General features: G+C 39.0%; 1 protein-coding gene across 16 annotated transcripts in view; it reads left to right on the forward strand.

Annotated features, from left to right (window-relative positions):
• The window catches only part of NRXN3 (neurexin 3), a 945,575-nt gene that overhangs the window by 86,896 nt on the left and 837,430 nt on the right, over positions 1–21,249 (forward strand). For 15 of the 16 annotated variants that reach the window (XR_015804647.1, XR_015804648.1, XM_088167427.1 and 12 more), the window contains one exon: positions 5,702–5,731. Coding sequence is in view for 13 of the 16 variants with exons in the window: in XM_088167427.1 (XP_088023553.1) it covers positions 5,702–5,731 (30 nt within the window). In the remaining 3 variants the exon portion in view is untranslated. Of the gene's footprint in view, positions 1–5,701; positions 5,732–8,062; positions 8,081–21,249 lie in introns of those variants that run through there. The other variant, XM_088167426.1, reaches the window with a different exon arrangement.

Raw genomic sequence — 21,249 nt, forward strand, 5'->3', positions numbered from 1 at the left:
ATTTACTCTCAGGTCTTGCACATGCACTCTCACATTTTCTTGAGCATGTGGCCATCTTTGTGAACACTTGCATGTTCGTTTTCATGTTCTCAAACACCACCACGTTTGTAGCCCTAGGAGAATGTCACATGGAATGCTGGAATACTGTTGGAGTGAAAGGAGATAGTATGGTTTTTTCACTATTGCTTCCACAGACATTGGGGTAAACAACTTTCTCTTTGGTTTCTATCTCATGTTCTTATTCCTTTGATCACTCGAAGTAGATGCCATCCACCCTGACTCACTGCCCCTGATAATGACAAAACCTATCATGGAATTACATAGCAGAGGAAGGAGAGGGGATGGGAAAGAGGAGCTAGCACAGCTGTTGTGTGTAATTGGATTGGAAGTGGGCCTGCGGCTACAATCACAAAACTGCACTCCCGGCTGGGCTCACTGCTGGGGCCCGAGAGCAGCCCCTGGGCTGTCGTGCATGTCATGGTTGAATCAAACAGAACTGACCTCCCCAGCCTGTGCTACTGCCTTGCTGGGTTAGAAGGAAAAGGCCCCATGTACACCAGCAGCCAAGAAATCAGGTTACCCTCTTGGCAAAGCTGACCTGTTTAGCAGATAAAAGGTCTGAATTAGGCTGCAGAATGATTTTGCTTTTTCCATTCTTTACATCTCTCAAGACAAGGGTTTTGCTGCTTCTTCTGAGTCCCATTTGTTTGGCCCTGCTGGAACGTCCTCTTTTTTGGTACCTGGGGATTCTTAGGGAATTTTTATTGGACTTTTGGTTTTAGAGAACCTCAAGATCCCTGTTTTATGAAGACCACATGGAAGACAAAGAGCTTGTCAGCTCTCTTCTCTAATAGAAAAGGGAATTGCCACTAGAGCTGGGGTATGAGGCTCAGAATAGAGAAAAGCCCATTTCTTAAGGAACTGCTTGTTTTAGGATATTCAGAAAGGAGGTGAAAATAACAGACTCCAGTACTCATCTGAGTGCTCTTCTCTTTAGTGGATGTCATTTGATTTCTGGAAGAGTCCCTGGTTTGCATGATTTCTTTCTTCATCTTTGCCATAAAGGACTTTCGCATATCCTGGACCAGAGGGTCTGATGTCCTGTCTCAGACATACATTGCAGCTGGCCCTGTCTGAATGGGTCATGCAGCCTGATACCCTGGAAGAAATATCCTCTCTGGGCAAACTTGCCCCAGGGGAGATCTGGGTTGCTGCTGCTGCTGCCTGGCATTCTCTTTTCCCATTCATTAAGAGCTTTTGGGCTAATAATTTGGTAGCATCATTAAAAGGGAAGTGCTGAGGCTGCCTGCCTTAGCAGAGCAATTCAGCAGTGCATGCACACCCACGCACACGTGCACACCCCCAGATCATGGGCCCAGTAGCACAGGAGAAGCTATAATTAACTAGATGATCGAGTCCATCTTCCTTTGTTGCTGCAATCACTTGTCACTCTCAGCTGTGTTTTGTGCTATCCCCACTTTCTTATGTTTTGTGTCTTTATTTTCCATTTTAAGTACTAAGTGTGGGAGGGAGCAGGATTCAAACTGTTTCCAAGGTTTCCCATATTTTCTCCTCCACACTGAAAATTGCCCCTAACAAACCTTTAAAGATGGGGATTGCTGTTTAACTACATTGCCCTTTCATATCATTGTACTCTTAAAAAGTGTTCTTCTGGCTTCATAAGAATCCAGTGTTAGCCCTTGGTACTTTGTACAATTAGAGCCACTTAATTTTACTATTTTGATATAGAAAGCAGATGGCTTACACTTTTTTTTTTAATAAAAAGTAGTTTGAAATGTTTCTTTGAGATCAAGGGAGCTTCATTTTAAACTTTAAGAAAATAATACCGATTGGCTAGTAGGTTAAAAAATCATTAAAAAATCCTCCAAGACCTAAATAGGAAAAGTCAGTTGTGGCAGGCATAAATCATGGCCAGAGAGCAGAGTTTGGGTCTGTCTGCCCTCAGCAATGAATGTATTATTTTAATAACAAGCTGTTGTTCTGAAGAAACAGGCTGCTTTCTCTTTACATTACTGCTGAGTGTTCAAAGAAGCTGTGTCTCCAGAGGCTGAGTACAAGCAGATGTTTATCTAAAAGACCTGTCGAGAGTTTTCTTCTGAAGCCATGCACTTGTCCTTACTGTCACTCATGTTTGAAGTTCAGGAACAGAAAGTCACCAGATTCTTGACTTTGACATAAAATTTCTTAACAGGTAAATAAACCATTTATTCTGAGGTTTTCCTAAACCTTTTCCAGACCACTTACTAAACACTATTTTGTTGGGCAGAAGTTCTGTCCAGACAGTAAATTATTATGAGTATGACTGGATTGGTTTAGAAAAGGCATGAAACCCCTTGGCTACTAGAGCTCATGCAGATTTTTATCAACCTTTGTCGAGTTCTACACTGGCTGGGTTTCCTTATAGCTGAAGCTATAACCAAAGTTTCATGTTGAAAAAAATCCAAGATTAAAAGGAAAACATGTTTCACCTGGGTTAGGTGGAAAATCATGAAAATGAAGTTGCTATTGGCACAAAAAATGGTAGAATATGTGAATAATGCGCTTTGGGACCTAATGAGCTCATTTGTATCCTGAGCCTGCTAAAAAATTAGCTTGTCTTTATGACTGCTGCCCAGATAGCATGGTGATAGTTGTCCCCATTGATCTGGAAAAATCTGGTCCAGTTTGCAGGTCTGAACAATTTGGACAGCTCTTACATAGGTGTGTTGGATGCCACGTTAGTTTCTTACAGTCCAATAGCAAGTGTTACCCCATTCCACCACAAAGTGACTTTGACTTTTATGATCTGAAAATTGTTTTAGTATCTTGTCATGTCTTGAAATGGATGTAAAGGTGAGACAACTATGTCAGTTCACATTTTCCACCTTGAGTTTACTCTGACTGATTTGAGGCCTTTGTTACACATGTTGCAAATGTCACAGATTTTATCTCTCAATGGCTGAAGGTTTAGGTTGTTAATGACATTTTCTTGGAGATAAATACACTCATTTTCACTCCTAACTTAAATTGCTAGGCAGAAATGTTTTCAAATGAGAAAAGCTGATATTTTATTTCATTATTTATATTATTATTTTATCTACTGATGAATCTGGAATTCTGTTGGTACTCTCTTTGTTAAAATAAGGGTCTCTGTTGATGGACACAGCTTATGATACAATACTGGTTTTTTGTTCTGTTTCCAGGTCCACCCTCCTTTTTCTTCCTATTTTAAAAAAGGAAAAAATAGCATTGAGGGGGAGGGCATTACTTTTCATTGATCTTCCTGCTTTCATTATTGAGTTGGGTCTAGAAGATCAAGAGGTACATGCAACACCAGTACCATGGCTGCTGTGGTATTTCAAATCTGTGAAGAAGCAGAAAGTGCCAGAATATTTCTTAGAGATACTTTATTTTGCAGGCATTTGTACAAAGGCCAAGTTGGGGGCCACAACATTTCATTATTTGGGGGTGTGCTCACTCCTCAGCTGCAGGCAAAGGGCTTGTGGGGATGCATCTGGCTGATGTACCTGGCAGATAGGGCACGTGGTATTGGCCTTCTGGGGATAAGGACAAAAAGATGTTGACATTCCTGACCACCTGAGATTTTTAAAGCTCCTCTGTGGCTGGTGGAGATAAAATGGATCTTCTTATGGTGTAATTTAGGGTGCTTAATGTAGACTCTTGCTTTTTTGGAGGTTCCTCTTTGTTTGTGTCCAAGTGGACAAAACCCCTGCCATCCCCAGTAGCTGCACCTGTTGATGCTGAGCCTCTTTGGAGGAATGACTTTCCTTTCCCACAGTGTACAAGGCCTCAGGATCCCCCATCTCTGCTTTGGATCTGATGTCCCCTTCCTGTTCAGCCAGCTTCTGCTGCATGTCATACTGACACCTTCTAGCCTTTTCACTTTTTTTGGCATTGGTACAGGGATTCTATGCATTGTAGGTCCTAACAATTATACTTTTGTCTTCCTGCCTTTCATGGTGACTTTTAAGTGTCCATTCGATCAGACCTAAGATTTGTCTGTCAAGAATGATGGGGTCAGTGGCCATAAATAGAGACAAAAATTCAACCCACTCTCCTAGTAGAGCAAATGATTCACTGAATTATATCTTGTAATTTAAACCAGAAGTGTCCTACAGTATCAAATCTGCTAGGTTTATTTATAGCTAAAAGACCTAAAAGAATCTAAACCTATGTTATGTTTCTGATTATTTTTCTAAATCCACAATAATCTTCAGGAACATTAAGGTATTTGCATTCCTTAGACTGTACAATTATTAATTCCCTTATCTGGCTTGAAGTTCTCTGTGGTGAACATATTCTTAGGATGATCTGGATTTTAGATTTCTTCAGCCAACGCAAAGGAAAAGCATAAAAGAGAAGGGAATAAACAAATTCAAGCTCAGCGTGATGCTTGTTGAAAATTCTCATTCTAATATATTCATTTGACCTCTCAGCTTATGTGAAATTATAAAGTTACAGCCCTGTTTGATTAAAAAACTGACTTAAAATACAGGGTGTGTGGTACATATGTGCATTATCGAAGCTCCTGCCATATTAACTGCTACAAGAGGTAGGAGATGTGAGAAGGAATCAAGCTAAGGGAAGTTGGTCAGGGAACCAAGTTGGAAAGGGGCTCCTCATGGCTTGAGTGTGTAGGACTTGATTTTTGTTATGTTAGTTCTGTGATGTCTTGTGTCACAAAATTGATTAATGGGTCACTTCATGCTTAATGACTTGTGCATGCATATATATACAGACATATCTAAGCAATATTTGTATGAATACAGTACAGTAAACCTATTTGAAAATTGGGTCTAGATGTAGAATTTGATTGAAACAAATAAGGTTTGTGCCAGAAAGAATTATCAGAGAGTAGAGCAGCCCAAGTAAACACTACAACCTCATCTGCAGAGCTGGCAGTGTCTGTCTCTGCTGAGGGGAACTGTGCTGCTTTCTGGCTTTACCTTCAATTCTGAAACTGAAGACTAGCTTTAGCTATAGAGCCATGAAGTAACACATTGTCCTAGGAAACTGAATCTGAAGTTCTTCCCAGAAATGGTGAGGAGGTGTATTTAAACAGGTTACAGGTAGTTTTTATAGTCCTTGCTGTGTCTGGTATACTGGTGTCTAATTAGTAAGTGTGAGCAGTGTTGATAGACTCCTAAAAATGCATGATGAAGCCACATGTTCAATGATAGCTTTGTATTCGTGTATGCATTTAGATCAGAGAATTAATGTGAAGCAGGTGTGGTGTGCTCATGGCCTCCCTTTAACTGACCACTGCAATCTTGAATTTAAGTTTTTAGCTGAGGGGATGTTATTTCTGTATTGCTCCAGAGGAGCAACAGCTCACTGCAGACTGTCATTGCAGACCTTGGCTTTCATAGCCCGTTCAGCTACAGTGGTGTCCAGTGCCTCTGGAGTTGCCCCCATCTCCAAGGGGTGTGCTGAACATCAGACACGGTTCTGCAATGAGCAGCAGTTTTTTCTACCAGTGACAGATGCTTTCCTGCTTGGTATGGAAAGCAGCCCCTGCAAATATTTGTGCCCTGTGTGCTACAACCATACTTGGTCTAGTTCAAGTATGTGAGCTCCAATCCTGATGAGTATTGGACTGTGACCAGTGTGCATGGATATTGCTGCTCCTTTCAGTTTTGTTCTTTTTCTCTTACTTCCTCTCTCTCTCTCTATCTCTCAGGCCTCTCACACCTGATGATGGGTGAACAAGGTAAGTCCTTCCACTTTTTCTTTGTTTCTGTCACTGATCATGTCAAAGCAGCTTTGTCCCGGCTGCTTTTCTGGGCTGGGCTTTGCATAATAAAAGCAACTAAGCTTATGGAGTGCCAGTCAAGCCATTTGCATTTTTGCCTCTGTGTCTCATGAGCCAAGGCTTCTTGTCAACCTAGGACTCAGATGGCCAAGAGGGAGCATGAAATGATTCCATGATAGTAGTAATCATGCAAAAGGTATGCATCCCTTTTCCATGCAGCCCACCAACTACTTTATCTTGCCATTTCTTTCTTTTTGTGCCAGCTGTAATGACTCCCACTTCTGCCTACTAAATGTAGACCTCAATGTTGGTCTTTTTATTTTAAGAGTACAGTTATTACAAAAGGTATGTTAATAGCCCTTGTGGCATGATCATAACTCATTATGAATCCTGAGGAAATTTGCATATCTTGTCCTGTAAGTCCTGCGTCTGCAATTTAAAATACTCAAATACATACAGAACAAAATGTTGAGAAGAACAACAGAGGTAACCCCATATTGGGCTACAAATGGGATCTAGGCCCAGATCAGAGATCACATTTTAATATTTCAGCCTTCACTGACTTACAGATCTATTGTCTGTGACAGGATGGGATAATTAGTCCTATTTTGCACTGCGAGGGTGTGGAGTAAGAAGCTGGTGAGAACAGGTAGAGCGAGGAGAATTCTGGTTCTGTTTTCTTCTGACAGTGCCAGTGTCTTACTGACATGGGTGCACAGGAGTTAGCAGCACTCCTGATGCCTTCTAGTCTTTTGAATGCAGGAGTGAAATGACTTAAGACTTAATGCAAGGTATGTGCCAGTGTTACACTAGGAAGACCAGACCAAGTGTTTGGCCTATGGGGAGAAAATGAAAGTTTTGACTCTAAAGCCTGATGAGCCTTTCCTAGACTAAATGTATACAAAAGCTTTTTTGGCATTAAGTAAGCATGTATCTGAGGATGTACAGCCCAAGGAGTTAGTAAGATAGTAAAAATGCCTCTAAAGGCTAAAGATTAATTAGGTACTTGAGTAAAACAGACATAATTTCTATGTATTTCAATGAAATGTAGACTTCAGACATAATCAGCTTTTATTCTATTTTTCAAGACGGATGTCTGCTCTGAGGTCGTGAAAGGTGAGGTAACAATCAGAAGTAAAGTAGGGACTTATTTATCAGTTTCTAGACTGCTTAACATCCCTGTGTGGTAGGAAAGGTAGGAAAATTGGTAGGAAAATCATAGGTGTACGTCAAGACCTCATGTGTTTGGCATGTGGGGCATCTGGCTAAACTCTGGAAAGCACTGAGCTCCTTCTCTGTCCCCACTCTGTTCGACTGGGCTCATGGCTCAGAGGTCATGCCGACTGCAGGACCATCCAGCAGACAGGTCCCTTCAGCATGTCCTAGTTGCTCAGGATGCAGCTGAGTATGGCAAGCTGTTTTGACATAGGAAGGCATATTGGAAGTGATCAGAACAGTTGATGGCCACTTTCATTCTCAATAACAATGAACATTTCTTTATAGTAGTCTGTGATTTAGCACTGGGTTATGTAAACATTTGCACTTGGACATTTAAATTACAAGTTGCAACACAGCTGGCTCATGAAGACTTGCATGACCTACTCAGGCCAGTCATCAGCACTTACTCCCTCATCTGGCAAAAAATGTGAAAACTATTGGCCACTGGAAAGTTTAGCCACCCTTGTTTATCTATAACACATCAGGGAACAGTGGCTTTTCATTTCTTGCCAACAAACTCACAGATACTGTCTTTTGATAAATATTTACTCTCTCTAAAAATATGATGGATATAAAATATGTAAATGTATATGTGTGAGTAAATATGCAATGTCAACATTATATACAAATACATTAGCTCTGGTAGGTGAGATGTGTTTAGCAAATATATTACCATGAGATTTTTTTTTTTCCTGTCCTATTCTGTTGTTTCCCTTGCTGTTTTGAATTTGACGTGGATTGAGGCATATCACTGGCGTGGTATTGCATGAGCAGTTTGCATTTCTCAGTAGAAAATCAAATTAAAGCTTAACCAGGCAGCTTCTGATTGTACTGTCAGTGGTTTAAGCTTTGCTTTGTGCTTTATTTGTGGTGTATCTCTCGTTTTTCCCTTGACATTGTATTTTGTTGGGTTTGGCTGCAAGATAAATATGCTCATTTCCTTGTTTTTCTAAGTATGGCTGGTGACATATTTTTATGCTTTTTTTTGCTTCCTCCTTCTCTTTTCTTTTGCCTCCTCCGTGGTGGACACCTCTCTTGTTCCTCTTCTTAACTGGACACACACCTTCCTGTCTGTAGGTAGAAGTAAAGGTAGAGATCACATTCTTTCTAAGACTTCATTGCTTGTAAAATGTTTGTTGATGGGCAAAGTGTATTTTTATGAATATGTTTCATATGTTTCACTTAATGCTTTTATTTTTGTAAGTCTCATTTTGTACATTTGTATTGAATTATGGAGGAAATATTTATGAAGATTAATGTTTTGAGGCCTTCCTCAAAGTGATGTTATTTTCTCCCTGTTCACACTAAATATGGGCTGTGCAGTGTCAGGTCACCTGTAGCTGGTGATGCTGGGTTGCAAAGGGTTTGTCAGTTCAGTCAAGGACAGAGCCATAGGACAGTGAGCTCATCCTGCTGACACTTGCACTAGAGTAATGCCACTGCTGGTAATTTTGCTACTGGTGTTGGTGGCAGCAGAACCTGGGCTTGTCCAGTACCCTTCAACAATGCAGGTTTTTTGAGCTATTGTTTCTTCCCCTGGCTCTGCTTCTCATAATTTCTGGTAGTGCTAAGGTGTTTCTCAAAGAGAAATTGAATTGCAAAAAATGCTGCAGAGGAAGCAGAAGTAATCAGCACTGCTAAACAGAGAGGTCCATTTCCTTTGCAGCCCAGTACAGCTCAGGGGATGCTAGACTGCTCTGGGGCTCACACCTATCTTAGGCTGAGCAGTCATCCATCTCTTATCAAAACTGCCAAAAAGTCAAAACGCTGCAAACTTGCTATGGATCTTCAGTGGGACTGGAAGGAAAAGTGGAGATTGATTGATAAATTATAAACATAGTTTGAGAAAAATCTTTCCTTTGATCATAGTTTCCAATGAGAAAGATTAAAAGGTTTTGTTATGTTGAGGCTTACTCAGTTCCAATGAATACACTGCTGAAAAATCTGATCTATTTATTAGCATGATTTGAACATGTTGGAGGATGTTGCTTGTGTCCATGCTGGTAAGACACAGGGGAGTGAAATGACTAGTTGTGCAGCTATGAATTTGGGAGGCATATGAGCTCAGAGGATTTGTTCATAATAATGTTCCTTTGAGGCACAAGCAGTCTCTGCTCAATAATTACTGCTCCTGTAATATCTGAATTCTGGAGAACACAATGGCATATTGAACACCTTAATTTGTACGATTCCTTTTTCTGATGCCCAGCTTTCTTCTAACAATTTAGTATTGTTGAATTCTCTGTGATGGAATACATTATGTAATCAATATTATTTGTTCTATTTTGAGGTTGGAAAAATATTCCAATAATTAAATTCATAGTTTTTCTCATCTCTCTAAACTTGGGTGATGGAAGGTAATATCTAAGCTGTACTCAGAGTTATCTTCTCAGCAAGAAGTGAACATCAGAACATAATAATCACATATATATACTGTTAAAAATATGAGAACATGAAGGTCTAAGCAGACCATATAAAATGTTACTGTGCCTCAACACAGCTGCCAATAATTCAGTTAGCTGATGTGTGGCTTAGTGTGGTTTAGGGGTCAGTGTAGATCAGGGCAAGTCTTAAGTGATGTTAGTTCATGTTCTCTTGTTGGGTGGCATTTATGCTTCAGGCCAGCCTGTGTAGGACTAAGCTGAAAGTCTTCTCCAAGTCAAATCTCCTAACTGAGCTGGTAGGCATGAGGATTATGACATATAGTCCACAATTAATTAATATGTACTGAAACTTAATTTATTGTGTCACTGAGTGAAAATATTTCAATTCCCAGCTATATGTAGTTTTTAGCTCTAGTTATAGCAGTGACTTTGTCAGGGAATCATCAGTCTGTGTGAAAAATGGCATTGCTTTCAGAGGGCTCAAACTGTAATTTTGAACGCACACATGTCCTTCAGCTCACAGAGAAAGTGGTACCAGATGCCTTTAGTACTCAAATGGAAGGTTCATACTTTTTTTCATTCTTGTAGCTTTTAATAAAACCTGGCAACAACTCTGTCTCATGTCATGTATGTAACCAAAGGATATGATGTATTTGATTTCATAAAACTTTTTCACAGCATATAGCAGTCTGTGACCTTGCATTCATAATTTAAAGTGTTTGATTAGTTGTTTCCACTGAAGTAAATAGGCTTTCTCTGCATTTTTTATTTTTTAAATGTTTAGGAGATTTTAATTTATTTTTTTATAAGTTCGTGGAAAGTTGAAGTGTAGATGTTCTAGAGTAATGGCTAGAGTAGTTGAGATACAGACAAGCACCTGGATATCACTTGCATTTTAATCTGAACTGAAGTTTCAGGTTAAATGCATTGAGTTTTTATTTAAGGTATGGAACCTCATCCATGGAAGGTGAGGTAAATATGTGATGAGCAAGGAGTTTTGTTTAATTTGGCAAGAATTGCTGAATATGACCTCTTCTGGAGAGGTACTGGCAATTAAGGAATAATTATATTGTTTACTTCCCTAATGCTTCCCCACAAGTAAATGATATCAAAGGAAATTATAAATATCCAACTTTAATTTGCTACTGGAGTTAATGTGTTATCACCTTCTTCCGTATTATTTGTTCTCTTGAAATTCTTTGTTAAGGAAATGATTATTTGCCATTTTGTTACCTTCCACGATGTGGGTTTTGTTTTACCATCGCTCTTGGTTTGGATCTGACTTCTACTGAGGCTCATATCCCCTTTGAGAATTGTCTGTATTCCTGGTGGGAATCTTCTATTTTCAGTGAATTAAGGCCTTTGTCTTCTTGAAGGCAATAGCAAAATTCACATTGAATCCAGTGGGCCAAGAACTCAAAGAACTGAAGATGCCCTCTCTGACACAGAGAACGACCAGTGAGGCTGGTTTCTGCATGTGCACAGGACACTGTAGCACCCATGCAGTCTGCTGGTTCTTCTCCAAGGCATGTGGCTCCTTCCTTCCATCAGTAGATGTGCTCAATGTGAACTACCCAGCTGCCCACTCATTTTCAGTATGAAGTAGGTTTTTTTTTTAAATAAAGAGAGAAGTGAAAGAGTGGGATCTTTTAAAATGCACGTTGTGTGGACTAAAGGCCAATTTTGACTTTTAATAATCTGCATTGCAGAATCATATAATTTGCTTTAGTCCTACCTGCTCTTAACTGAAGTAGATCTTTTAAGTTTTGGAAGGTTTAGCATTGCTCTCAGAGAATGAGGTTCTTATTTCTCTGAGCTGTTCAATAATATTGACCTGAAGGTAATGGCACAGCAAAAATGAAATAGCATTTGTGGGCTTGAACAGAAGGAAATGACTGGACCTTACTGATCAGGAAAATATTTTCAAGTTCTTTTTCACCAGTGATATCATTAGGATTTGTATTGGCTTGCTTCAGAAATAGTGTAGCCAACAGGACCAGGGCAGTGGTCATCCCTTGTACTTGTTGAGGCTGCACCTTGAGTGCTGCGTCCAGTTTTGGGCTCCTCATTACAAGAAATACATTGAAGTGCTGGAGTGATTGCAGAGAAGGGTAATGGAGCTGGTGAAGGCTTTGGAGAACAAGTCTGATGAGGAGCAGCTGAAGGAGCTGAGGGTGTTTAACCTGGAGAAAAAGAGGCTCAGGGTGACCTCATTGCTCCCTACCTGAAAGGAGAGTGTAGCAAGGTTGGGGTCAGCCTCTTCATCCCAGTAACAAGAGATAGAATGAAGGGAAATGGCCCTCAGGTTGCACCAGGGATGGATTTAGATTGGATATTAGTAAAAATTTCTTTATGGAAAGAGTTGTCAAACATGAGAACAGGCTGCCCAGAGCAATGGTTGACTTGACAGTCCTGGAGATATTTAAAAGATGTGTAGATGGGATGCTCATGGACACAGTTTAGTGATGGACTTGGCAGTGCTGGGGGTTGGACTTGATGACCTTAAATGTGTTTTCCAGACTAAGTGGTTCTATGGTTGTATGTGAATAAGTCCAGCTGAATGGCCAAGAGTTTATGCAAATGTTGAAGTGAAACATCAGTAACAAATGAAATCGTTTGTGCTCTCTAAAAGTCTAATTATATAAGGGGAAAAACAACACTACATTTGTCTTGCCAGCCTTGGCAGTGGTTTTTAAGCTCTGCTTTGCCCTGTAAGGTATCTTAATATTTTGGTTTTAAATGGGAATATTGTATTATTTTGGTTTCTACAATTCAAAGTATTAATGAAAGGACTTTAAAATATGTGTGGTAGTGGGTTTGTTTTCCTTTGAGGAGAAAAAATTCCTATATAGGATTATAAAGATGGTGACCTTCAGTTTTAACTTTATTCTTAATGACTATTAAAAAAATCAAGCAGTTTATGTTATGATTAGCTGGCATAATTTTTTTTCTAAGTGAATTTTTGCTGCTAGTTTTATTAGGGAAAAAGGAATATTTTAATGTAATTTCTTGAAGTCTAATTAGAGGTGATTGATAGTTGATAAATTTCAAATATAAGGTATTGGGTGGCATTTCTTCAAGGCATTCATGCTATTTCTTTATATTCCAGTGGTGATTACATTTTCTAAATTTTGGGGAATGAAGTCACTTAAATGTTCAATATCAGCTAATGCAAAGAAATAGATGTCTTATTCTTCTTTTTATACCTTTTGTAACACATTTATGAACAAATGCATAATAGATTTAATGATTTATTTTTGTTTGTGCTTATGAGCATGTGTGTTTACAAATACTGTGTATTCATAAGTTATTTAATAATGTGCTGAGTATTTTGTAGCTTATAGGTAATTAATTTTTTCTTACATGTTTTCTTTCTGCCTTGTTTTAAAACTGTCTCTTTCTGATATGTGAATAAACAGCTGATTCTTTGTGGCTTTCATTTTTATTAAGAAGAATGATTCCTGTGAGAGTTAAAGGCATTGTGGTTGTGTTGTGTATAAACAGGAGCTAAAATATTGTTGTCTTATTCTGTAGTGTAGTCTTCTGTTTTCAGTCAAGCTCAGGTTTCTCTCTGCCCAGAGAGAGTATTTAATTGATAACATTGAAAGGTTTTTTCCCCCTGCCCTTCCTCTGTTTTCTTCATTTGAGGCATTCAGTGGTGTGTAGAGATGCAGAGGTAGCAAAACAGGCCACGTGCTTTGTAAAAGGCAGGCTAATAGCACTTTTGATGGATGTCTGATTTTTAAAGTGCTGTATGTTTCATTAAAATTTACATGTAAAGTAAGGGCAAGCACAGTGACATGAAAGCTAATGCAAGTTGCACATCTTGACATAATAACAATCACAAGAAACTGGAGATCCCAGATGGCAGCTTGGCCTTTGCCATCCATTTAATAAGCTACTAACTGCTAATTATTGCACTGTTATGGGCAAGTTAATTTACTGTTGACTCTTAAAGAGACATTGTGATTTTCCTGACATTTAGGTTTTTCGGTTTAGATTTTAAAGTGTTTTTTCTCTGCAGATTGAAGCCCTTCCAGTGGATGGTAACAAAGAGACAAAGAAATAGAGCGGGAAATGGAACATAATAATCTGTGGGGTTTTTTGATAATAGCAGAATGTAGGGTTGTGAGGATTTGGACCTTTCTAGGGCATTGGCTTTTAGCTGAAAAGAACACCAGCATATATATTAAACCTAGGATTTAAGTTTTGCACTTAACAGCAAATGCAGAGTTAGTATTGTCGTTAAAAATAAATAGAACATCTTTCCCTTAAGTAATTGAAGCCTGAGATTCTGAAAATAAGAGAAACTAGAAATAGAAAATCAAAATTACAGGTTCATTTCTTTTGCCAGAGATGATTTGAAGGCAAAATTTCAACTCACAAATCTGAAAGCTAAAATGTCCACTGTATTTTTTAAAAAATTCTTCATTTTAATGTTACTTACCTGGTTGTTATATTACAGGGAAGAAATGTTTTCTGTAAAACATAAAATTTTTTGAAGTGATCTTTTTATTCTTTAAGTTGAAATGGACATTCAGTAATGAGACCAGTCAGGGAGAAGTTTTGATCTAAGAAACTATTTAGGAATGAAGAAACAGCTGCAGTTTAAATGGACTCTAATTCTCACAGTTAATGCCGTTTTGTGAGTGCATGATTGTCTGTGATAACGTTTGGGAGGAGTGTGGTAGGTAATAGCTTATTTCCTGGGCTTTATGGTAATGCAGCAAAGTGATGATAATGCCATCAGGAACTGAAATAGACCCTGTCACACACATCAGACACTCTTGCAAAAATAGGAAACTCTGTGGAAGAGGGGAGTTTCCTGCTTTAAGGTTTCTTGTGGCCTTCTGTGGACTAGAGAGATAACATTATGGTATTGAACTGTTTAGAAAATATGTGCTGTGTAAGCTGGATCTTGTACATTAAAAATAAGAGCTTACAAAAAGCAGCCTTATTTGCTGTGCTTTACCAGCTGGTAAATATTTTGACTAGAGATCAGGGAATAACATGCCATGCAAATGGTTGTAAAACTATTAGTGTGAAGAAGGTCATATGTGTCAGTTACTAATTCATGTCTAATGCTGTGTGATTTTCCCCACATCCGTGTTGTGGGTTTTGATTCTGATTTTGGCAAAGCACATCTTCCTGTGACACCCAGAACTCTTCATTTATTTGGCTGTACTCACCCTTTCGTGGAGCTAGAGCTCCTTCTCATGCTGGTTTTCATTTCCTCATTTGTTTCAAGAGCCTTGATAGTTTTGAGTGCACATATAGAAATCAGTTAGGCTATGAAATAAGGGATGTTAATAGTTCTCACTGCAGAGAACAAGGAATCAGGTGTGAACTCTGACAGCTCTCACAGGTTGTGGCATATTCATTTGTTTTGAAAGCCTTTTTGTTTTGAAATTTTGGTTGCTGATAACCTACCCTGCTAGTTGCTGTGCTGAGTCTACTGCATTCCCTAAACAGCTGGAGAAGCCTATAGAAATTAATGGTGTTTTGGACTTGGGAATGTGTTGTATACCTGCAGGGATAAAGTCCCCAAATTCTGTTAGAGAAGGATTTTCTGAGATATAGGTCTTATACTAGATGTGCTTTTTATACTGAGAGGTTTGATGCAATGATATTAAGTGCCATACTCTTCACTGCTCTGAAAGTATTTTATTGTGGATTACCTGCTACTGAAGCAGAGGAAATGCACTGATGTAAGAGAAATAGTGCAGGGAACAATCTGACTCTAAAACTGTTCCAACACTAACCTGAGGGATTCTGGATCATTCTCACTAAATTATGGCCTTAGTTCTCTTGTTAAACACTGCAAAGCATTTAATAGAAATTATTCTTTACCAGCATTGCTTTGTGAGGAAAAGCTTTAAACAGAACTGGTACTTTTAGGATTTGTGTACACAGTTGTCACCATTAAAAAGTCAGTAGCATTTGCCAAGCAGTACCACACAGTGGTGCCTGAGAAATCACCTTCTCTCCTACAGTAGAGCAGGAAGATGGTATGTAATATTTGTAGGTAAGTGTTTACGATTTGATTCTGTCAATTGCATGCATTTTAATCGAGCTTTTCTCTCAAATCACAGTTTGTTTGGGGAACTGCTTATGGGTCAGATTATTTCTAAAACAAAACATGATTCCTTATAATTGACCAAATTCTTTCTATTGAAGACTTAAAAAAATTCAGTGTTTGCTCTAAAATACTATATCTTTGTGATTTTTCATTGTTAGTAGTAGTAACAAAAATGTATAAAATGTTAAAATAATTGTATTTTAAAGGGAGCTGAGGTCTTACTAGGTATAGTGAATTGTATTAAGCTAGCATTATGAAGCATACACCTTTATTCCCCTAATTACTGGTATATTAATAATGACCAGGTTGATGATGAATGTTCTGATCACCAGCTGGGATCAGATAATTACATTTGATTATGTAAAGAGTTAGTTGCTGTAAGCCGTGAAATATTAAAACCTGGCTAGAATAAATATCACTGAAGAACCTTTGTCTTTTTCATGTGTATTCAGCTGCCTGTTCTCCGAGCAATTCTTGGTTCACTCGATAATGTTGGGAATCAAACTGTGAACAGTTATTTTCCAACCCTGTGAATGTTGATAAAAGGATCTTGCATAGCTGTTGGCTTGTCCTGTGAGGGGAGAGCACGTTGCTGCATCGCAGCACAGGGATTACAGGCTCTCCTTTAGCTCTGCATTAAAGATGTTGCGAGCTTTTATAAAACCCAGGGCAGCCCTAGCATCGCTGTGCATTTGCATTTCCCAGCTGTGATGAAGGGCATGCACGTTTCAGGCACCAGTGCCTTGCAGGACTGGCCAACTCCATCATCCAAAGAATGCATTTATCTGACCATTTTCATATTTATTTTGAATAGTCTTGCTCTGGAGACAGTCTCAGAGAAGTCTGTAGGAATGCGTGCAAGCTGCATTCTACGTGTTTTTTCCTCTTTCAGTTTACCAAATTATTTTTTTCCCCAGAATTTTTTCGGTTCTTAAATATCCACTGATTTGTCTTTCCCCTGTTGTGAAACTTCTGAAAAGAAGTATAACTTTTGTAACTTGTCTCCTGAAGTACTGTTATAAAGACTGCTTTATGGCATTGATCATGGACAGTTTGAACAGAATCTCATTTTTGCCACAATGTGACAGACCATTTATGCCAGATTGTGGAAAAAAATCTTTGCCTAAAGTTAGAAAAATCAGAATGTTCAGATTCTAAAGCTCTCTTTAGAAATTACTACTAGCTATACTCAAAAGTACTTAAAGTACTCAGTTCCAGGGTCAGCATTTCAATTTATCAGTCAATTTTATATTAAGATATGATGCTGGAGACACACAGTAGTAATTTTTGCTACATTCTTGTACTTTATTTGTTCTCTCTATTGACTCTGTCTTTAAAACAGATGTATTTTAAGAGAAATCTGTGGACACTTCATTTCTTGCTATGCTGCAGGAAATACACTGGACTTATGGACATTAGGTACTGTATGTCCATAATAGAATGAAAGTATTATGTGGTGGATGCACGTATTGTATTATCAGGCAGAAGTATGACATTTCCCTTTGATTTCCCAAGTACTGATTTTTTTTTGTTTTTGGTGTCAGGGAAGAGAAGAATCTTTGATTTTCTTTCTTTTTGTCTTCTAAGGTACTTTTATTTAAACCAGCGCAGTTTTCTTACTAATTTTCTCCTTCAGGTGTTTGCTATCAATCTGCTGGGTTAAACTTTGTGCTATTCCATCAGGCAAGTTTGGTAAATGTTGATCAGTGCATGAAATCAGTTCTTAAATGGTTGCAAAATTGCCTTCCTTCAGACTGTTTTGATCACAAGGGCTTTCAAGTGTCAAAGTCATTTGGAGAACTAGATAGATAAAATGCATGAACACTAAGCTTTTTCCAGGATAGAATAAATAAATGTATTTTCTACTGTGTGCTCTGCCTTTGATAGCGATTTGTTAAAAGGGGAAAAAAAAGAAAGGCAATGATATTAAATATTTACAAGAGTGATTTAGTTGTGTAATCTTGTGCTATGCCTCCCTGTTTAATAGTGAAATCAGCTACTGCTGAAGTAAATGCCATTAAACTGGTAGTGCTGTGAAGGTCACTGCCTGTACAATGTCAAAGCAATTTATAGAGAATAATGATTTTTGTCAGCTTTCCAATGTACCAATGTCCCTCCTTTTTGTCGTCCAAAAATAACTGAAAATAAATTTATTTCAGAAATCATTTTGTCTTTGACTCTTTTCCCATCTGACTGATTTTGGAGATTGAAACCTCTTTACAAGTTATCATATTGATAAGCTCAGAGGATAAACAGAGACCCTTCTTTCTGGCCTTGAGTTTGTTACAGCTCTATTTGCTGGGATTTCCAGTTGGCCATTTCTCAGCAGTTCATTTTAAAAGATACTGAATTATGACCTCCATTCTTATGAATGATTGCCTTTCTTCCCTTGTATAGCCATATCAATCTGCGAATGTCGTGAAAAAATCTTTTTTTTGTGTGCTGATTTTTTTGTCATCAGCAGAGCACATGTAGCATGTTGACAACTCACCAATCTCCTGAACTGCTGTCTTATAAATACTTGGAGTACATTTCTGCACAGCATCATGCTTAGTGAAGAGGCCCCAGAAGTTTCAGGTGTGTTCTTGGCTCTGCAGTGACTTTCCCTGTGAATTTTTGGGGCCTTTGTGCCTCTGCAGCAATGGAGTGGGGACAAAAGCCCTTCACCACTGCACGAGGAGCTGCTGCATTGACACTTAGAGTGTGTCCTGAAAACAGTACACAGCGAGTACAAAGCATTATCATTCAGCTTCACATCTGTCCAGCAAGAAGGTTAATTATTTGTTTTCCTTGTTTTACAGTTGAATGAGCAGAAGCACAGAGAGATGGAGAGAGCTGGAGGAGAACAGGCAATAAATGCCAGAGTTCTCTTGTCCATTTCTGTTTCTCTAAGCACTAGTACAATCTATTTTATAAACCAGTAAATAACTTGCCTCCTATACCAAGGACTCTCCCAATTAGATTCCACTTGCTAAAGCAATGCTCTAAAAAGATTAAAACTGTATTTATCTATTGATAAACATGTACATGACCACAGAAATAGCAATCATATTTTACAAAGGAAAACAACACATATTCTCTGTAAAAAAATTCTACAGAAGGGAATAATTTATCATAATGCAAAGGTGCCCTGAGTGTGCTGTGTAAGGATTTTTGTGGGAAAGTACATATGAGTACACAATGTGGGTTTGTTTTTGAAGGCATGAAATTTAAGGGCAAGTGGAAAAGAACTAAGGCATTTAAATAGTTCGAGGAGTGGAAATGTTTTTTCAGTGAAGAGGAAGTGCATCAGCAGTGGAAAGGGAAGCAGAAGGAAGAGTAGTAGAAACATACATACTTAATCTGGGAGGAGTGTCCTAGCTAAAGTGGTGGAAGAGGAATCTGTTGTGAACACTGGTCTTCTGGGCAGAGTAAGATGGGAAGATATCCCTACAGGTTTTTTGCTGAGTATTAGGCAACTAGGTATTACTGTTGGTAGCTTATTTTAGTATTTGATTTTTGTGATGTCTCATTCCACAATGCAGTAGGAGAAGACTAAAGACTTTATTTACTGACATAGCTTTTTATGGCCTTCTCCTCCAGGCCCATTAGCAGACCTTTCATCTGTTGTGAAAGAGGATAGTTCAGCGGGGTGTCTGGAATGGATATGTGTGTGCATGATTAAATCAGGCCTTGAGATTTCCTTTAGACTGTTTTATCTGGTTCTTTGTCTCTTTTTATGCAAGTCTATGATTAGCATTGAGTTCTTCCCAGAATGCTGTCAATTATCTCACAGGTGAAAGGATTAAGAAAGAGCAGTGGGAATTACATTGGGATTAAATATGACTGCCTTTGGAGTGTGTTTGTGGATGTGGTTTCTTCTTTTCTTTTTTTTTCTCTAAGCAAAGAGAAAGAAGTCAGCTCAGCCTTCAGGTCTCTCTAGGGAGGAAAGTAATACCTTTGAATATGGAAAAGTAGCATCTCAGCTTGGGAGGAGGTCATGCTGAGAAAGGAAAGGTAGTGTTAAGGCTCAAGATCTACAGTCTTCAGTTCAGTTCTTGGTTGCTCTGATTTTGCTTCAGGCTGTTCTGATTGCCCACAGTGAACCTCAGCTTGTCCATGTGTGAAATGGAAGTGGTGATAAGTTTCTTGTCTTATGTTGCATGAAATGAAATTAATTACTCTCTAAGTGTACTTGGTTTTTGGGTAGTAAGTACAAAAGAAAAGGATAGAGTATTCCTATGCCCCACACTGTTGTCACAAATGATTTCTGATCTTTTGAGTTATTTCTGTCCCTCTATTACTTCTCCCTCTGTGTTATGGGCAGATACAATGCTGGTAGAAAACAGGGGCCCAGCCCCCTCTTGGGATGAAAAGAGAAGCTGCCCCATGGGATTGGCACACTCAGACTCTGTAGGTGCAACACAGTTTGCAAGGCTAGGTGATGCTGTACCTTACCTGCAAACTGTCCTGGAGACTGGCTCGTGCTTCTACAGGGGCTGGTGAAAGTCACCCCTGATGGGAGCCTGAACTTTGGGCAGTAGCCCTAGACAAAGAGTTGAGTTCATCTTTAGCTCTGTTATTTAAATCTTATTTGAATAACTCTGCATGAGTTTGCAGTGCAGCACTGCAGCACTTCCTGAAGATTCTGAGAGAAATTGTGCTGTGATGTTGAGAAAGCAAATAGTGCTGGAAACCAGGAGATCTTCAACCAGATCAGGTTGCTCAGAGCCTCATTCAACCTGACCTTGAATGTTTCCAGGGATGGGTCATACACCACCCTTCTGGGCAACCTGTTCTAGTGTTTTATCACCCTCATTGTGAAAGTTTTCTTCCTTATATCTAAACTAAATCTACCCTCCTTTAATTTAAAACCATTACTCCCTGTCCTGTCAATACAGGCCCTACTAAATTGTCTGTCCCTGAGACTAATTAGTTGCAGCTTCTACTATTCAAAGGAACATACTTTGCAGGAAATAAAGGAATGATGTTCTCTTTCCAACAGGAAGTATGTTCTCTATTTCTACACAGGATAGCTGAAGCCAGTGACAGGCAGTTAATATTGGTGGTTAATACTGGCTTCCCATCTTGGTGCTGTATCTTACCTCTGAACCTGCTGCTTGCTCTCCTCAGCAGTTTCCAGCTTTTGGAAATCACTGCTGGATTCTGCTCAAGCAGCAGCCGTGACTGACAGACACCTGACATGTTTCATATTAGTGTGAGATCTTCTGCAGAGAAGTGACCCAGGCAAAGACTTTTCTGTCCTACCTTTGCTACTGCTCTCTGTGTTTTTCCACTGTGTGTGCTGTCCCCATTCACTCAAATCTTTCAACTCTGTTCTTAGGGACCACAGTCAGAACAGTGGCTATGCCTGTATGGGCTTTACCCTTCTATGTTACATGTGCCAAGAAAGAGCCACGTAATATTTGTTGAGATGGCCTTTGTGATAAGGATCAGACATATCCTAACTTTACTCATTTTATTCTGGTTCTGAGTTGGAGCAGTTCTGTGCTTCTGTCAGTTGAGGGTCAGGCAGCAGTGAGATGGGTGTAAGTGGAAATGGGGAGATGGTGCCCTGTCAAGTCCACACAAAGAATTTGGGTGGAGTTATTGCATGGGCATTGCTGCATGCTTTTTTGAGAGCTCCAATATTTTTTTGCTAACCCTTTGCATAATTCAATTAATACTACTCTTTCTCTCTTATAATGCGTTTGTTTCCTTTGATTGGAGTGTCTTTGGCTCATAGGTCACCTTGGGAACAGGAACTGTGAGTTCCCAGAGCTTTGACCATGTAGAATATGAATTTTCATAAGTTA

This window comes from Sturnus vulgaris, chromosome 6 (genome assembly GCF_052056855.1).
Source record: "Sturnus vulgaris isolate bStuVul1 chromosome 6, bStuVul1.hap1, whole genome shotgun sequence".
NCBI lineage: Eukaryota > Metazoa > Chordata > Aves > Passeriformes > Sturnidae > Sturnus > Sturnus vulgaris.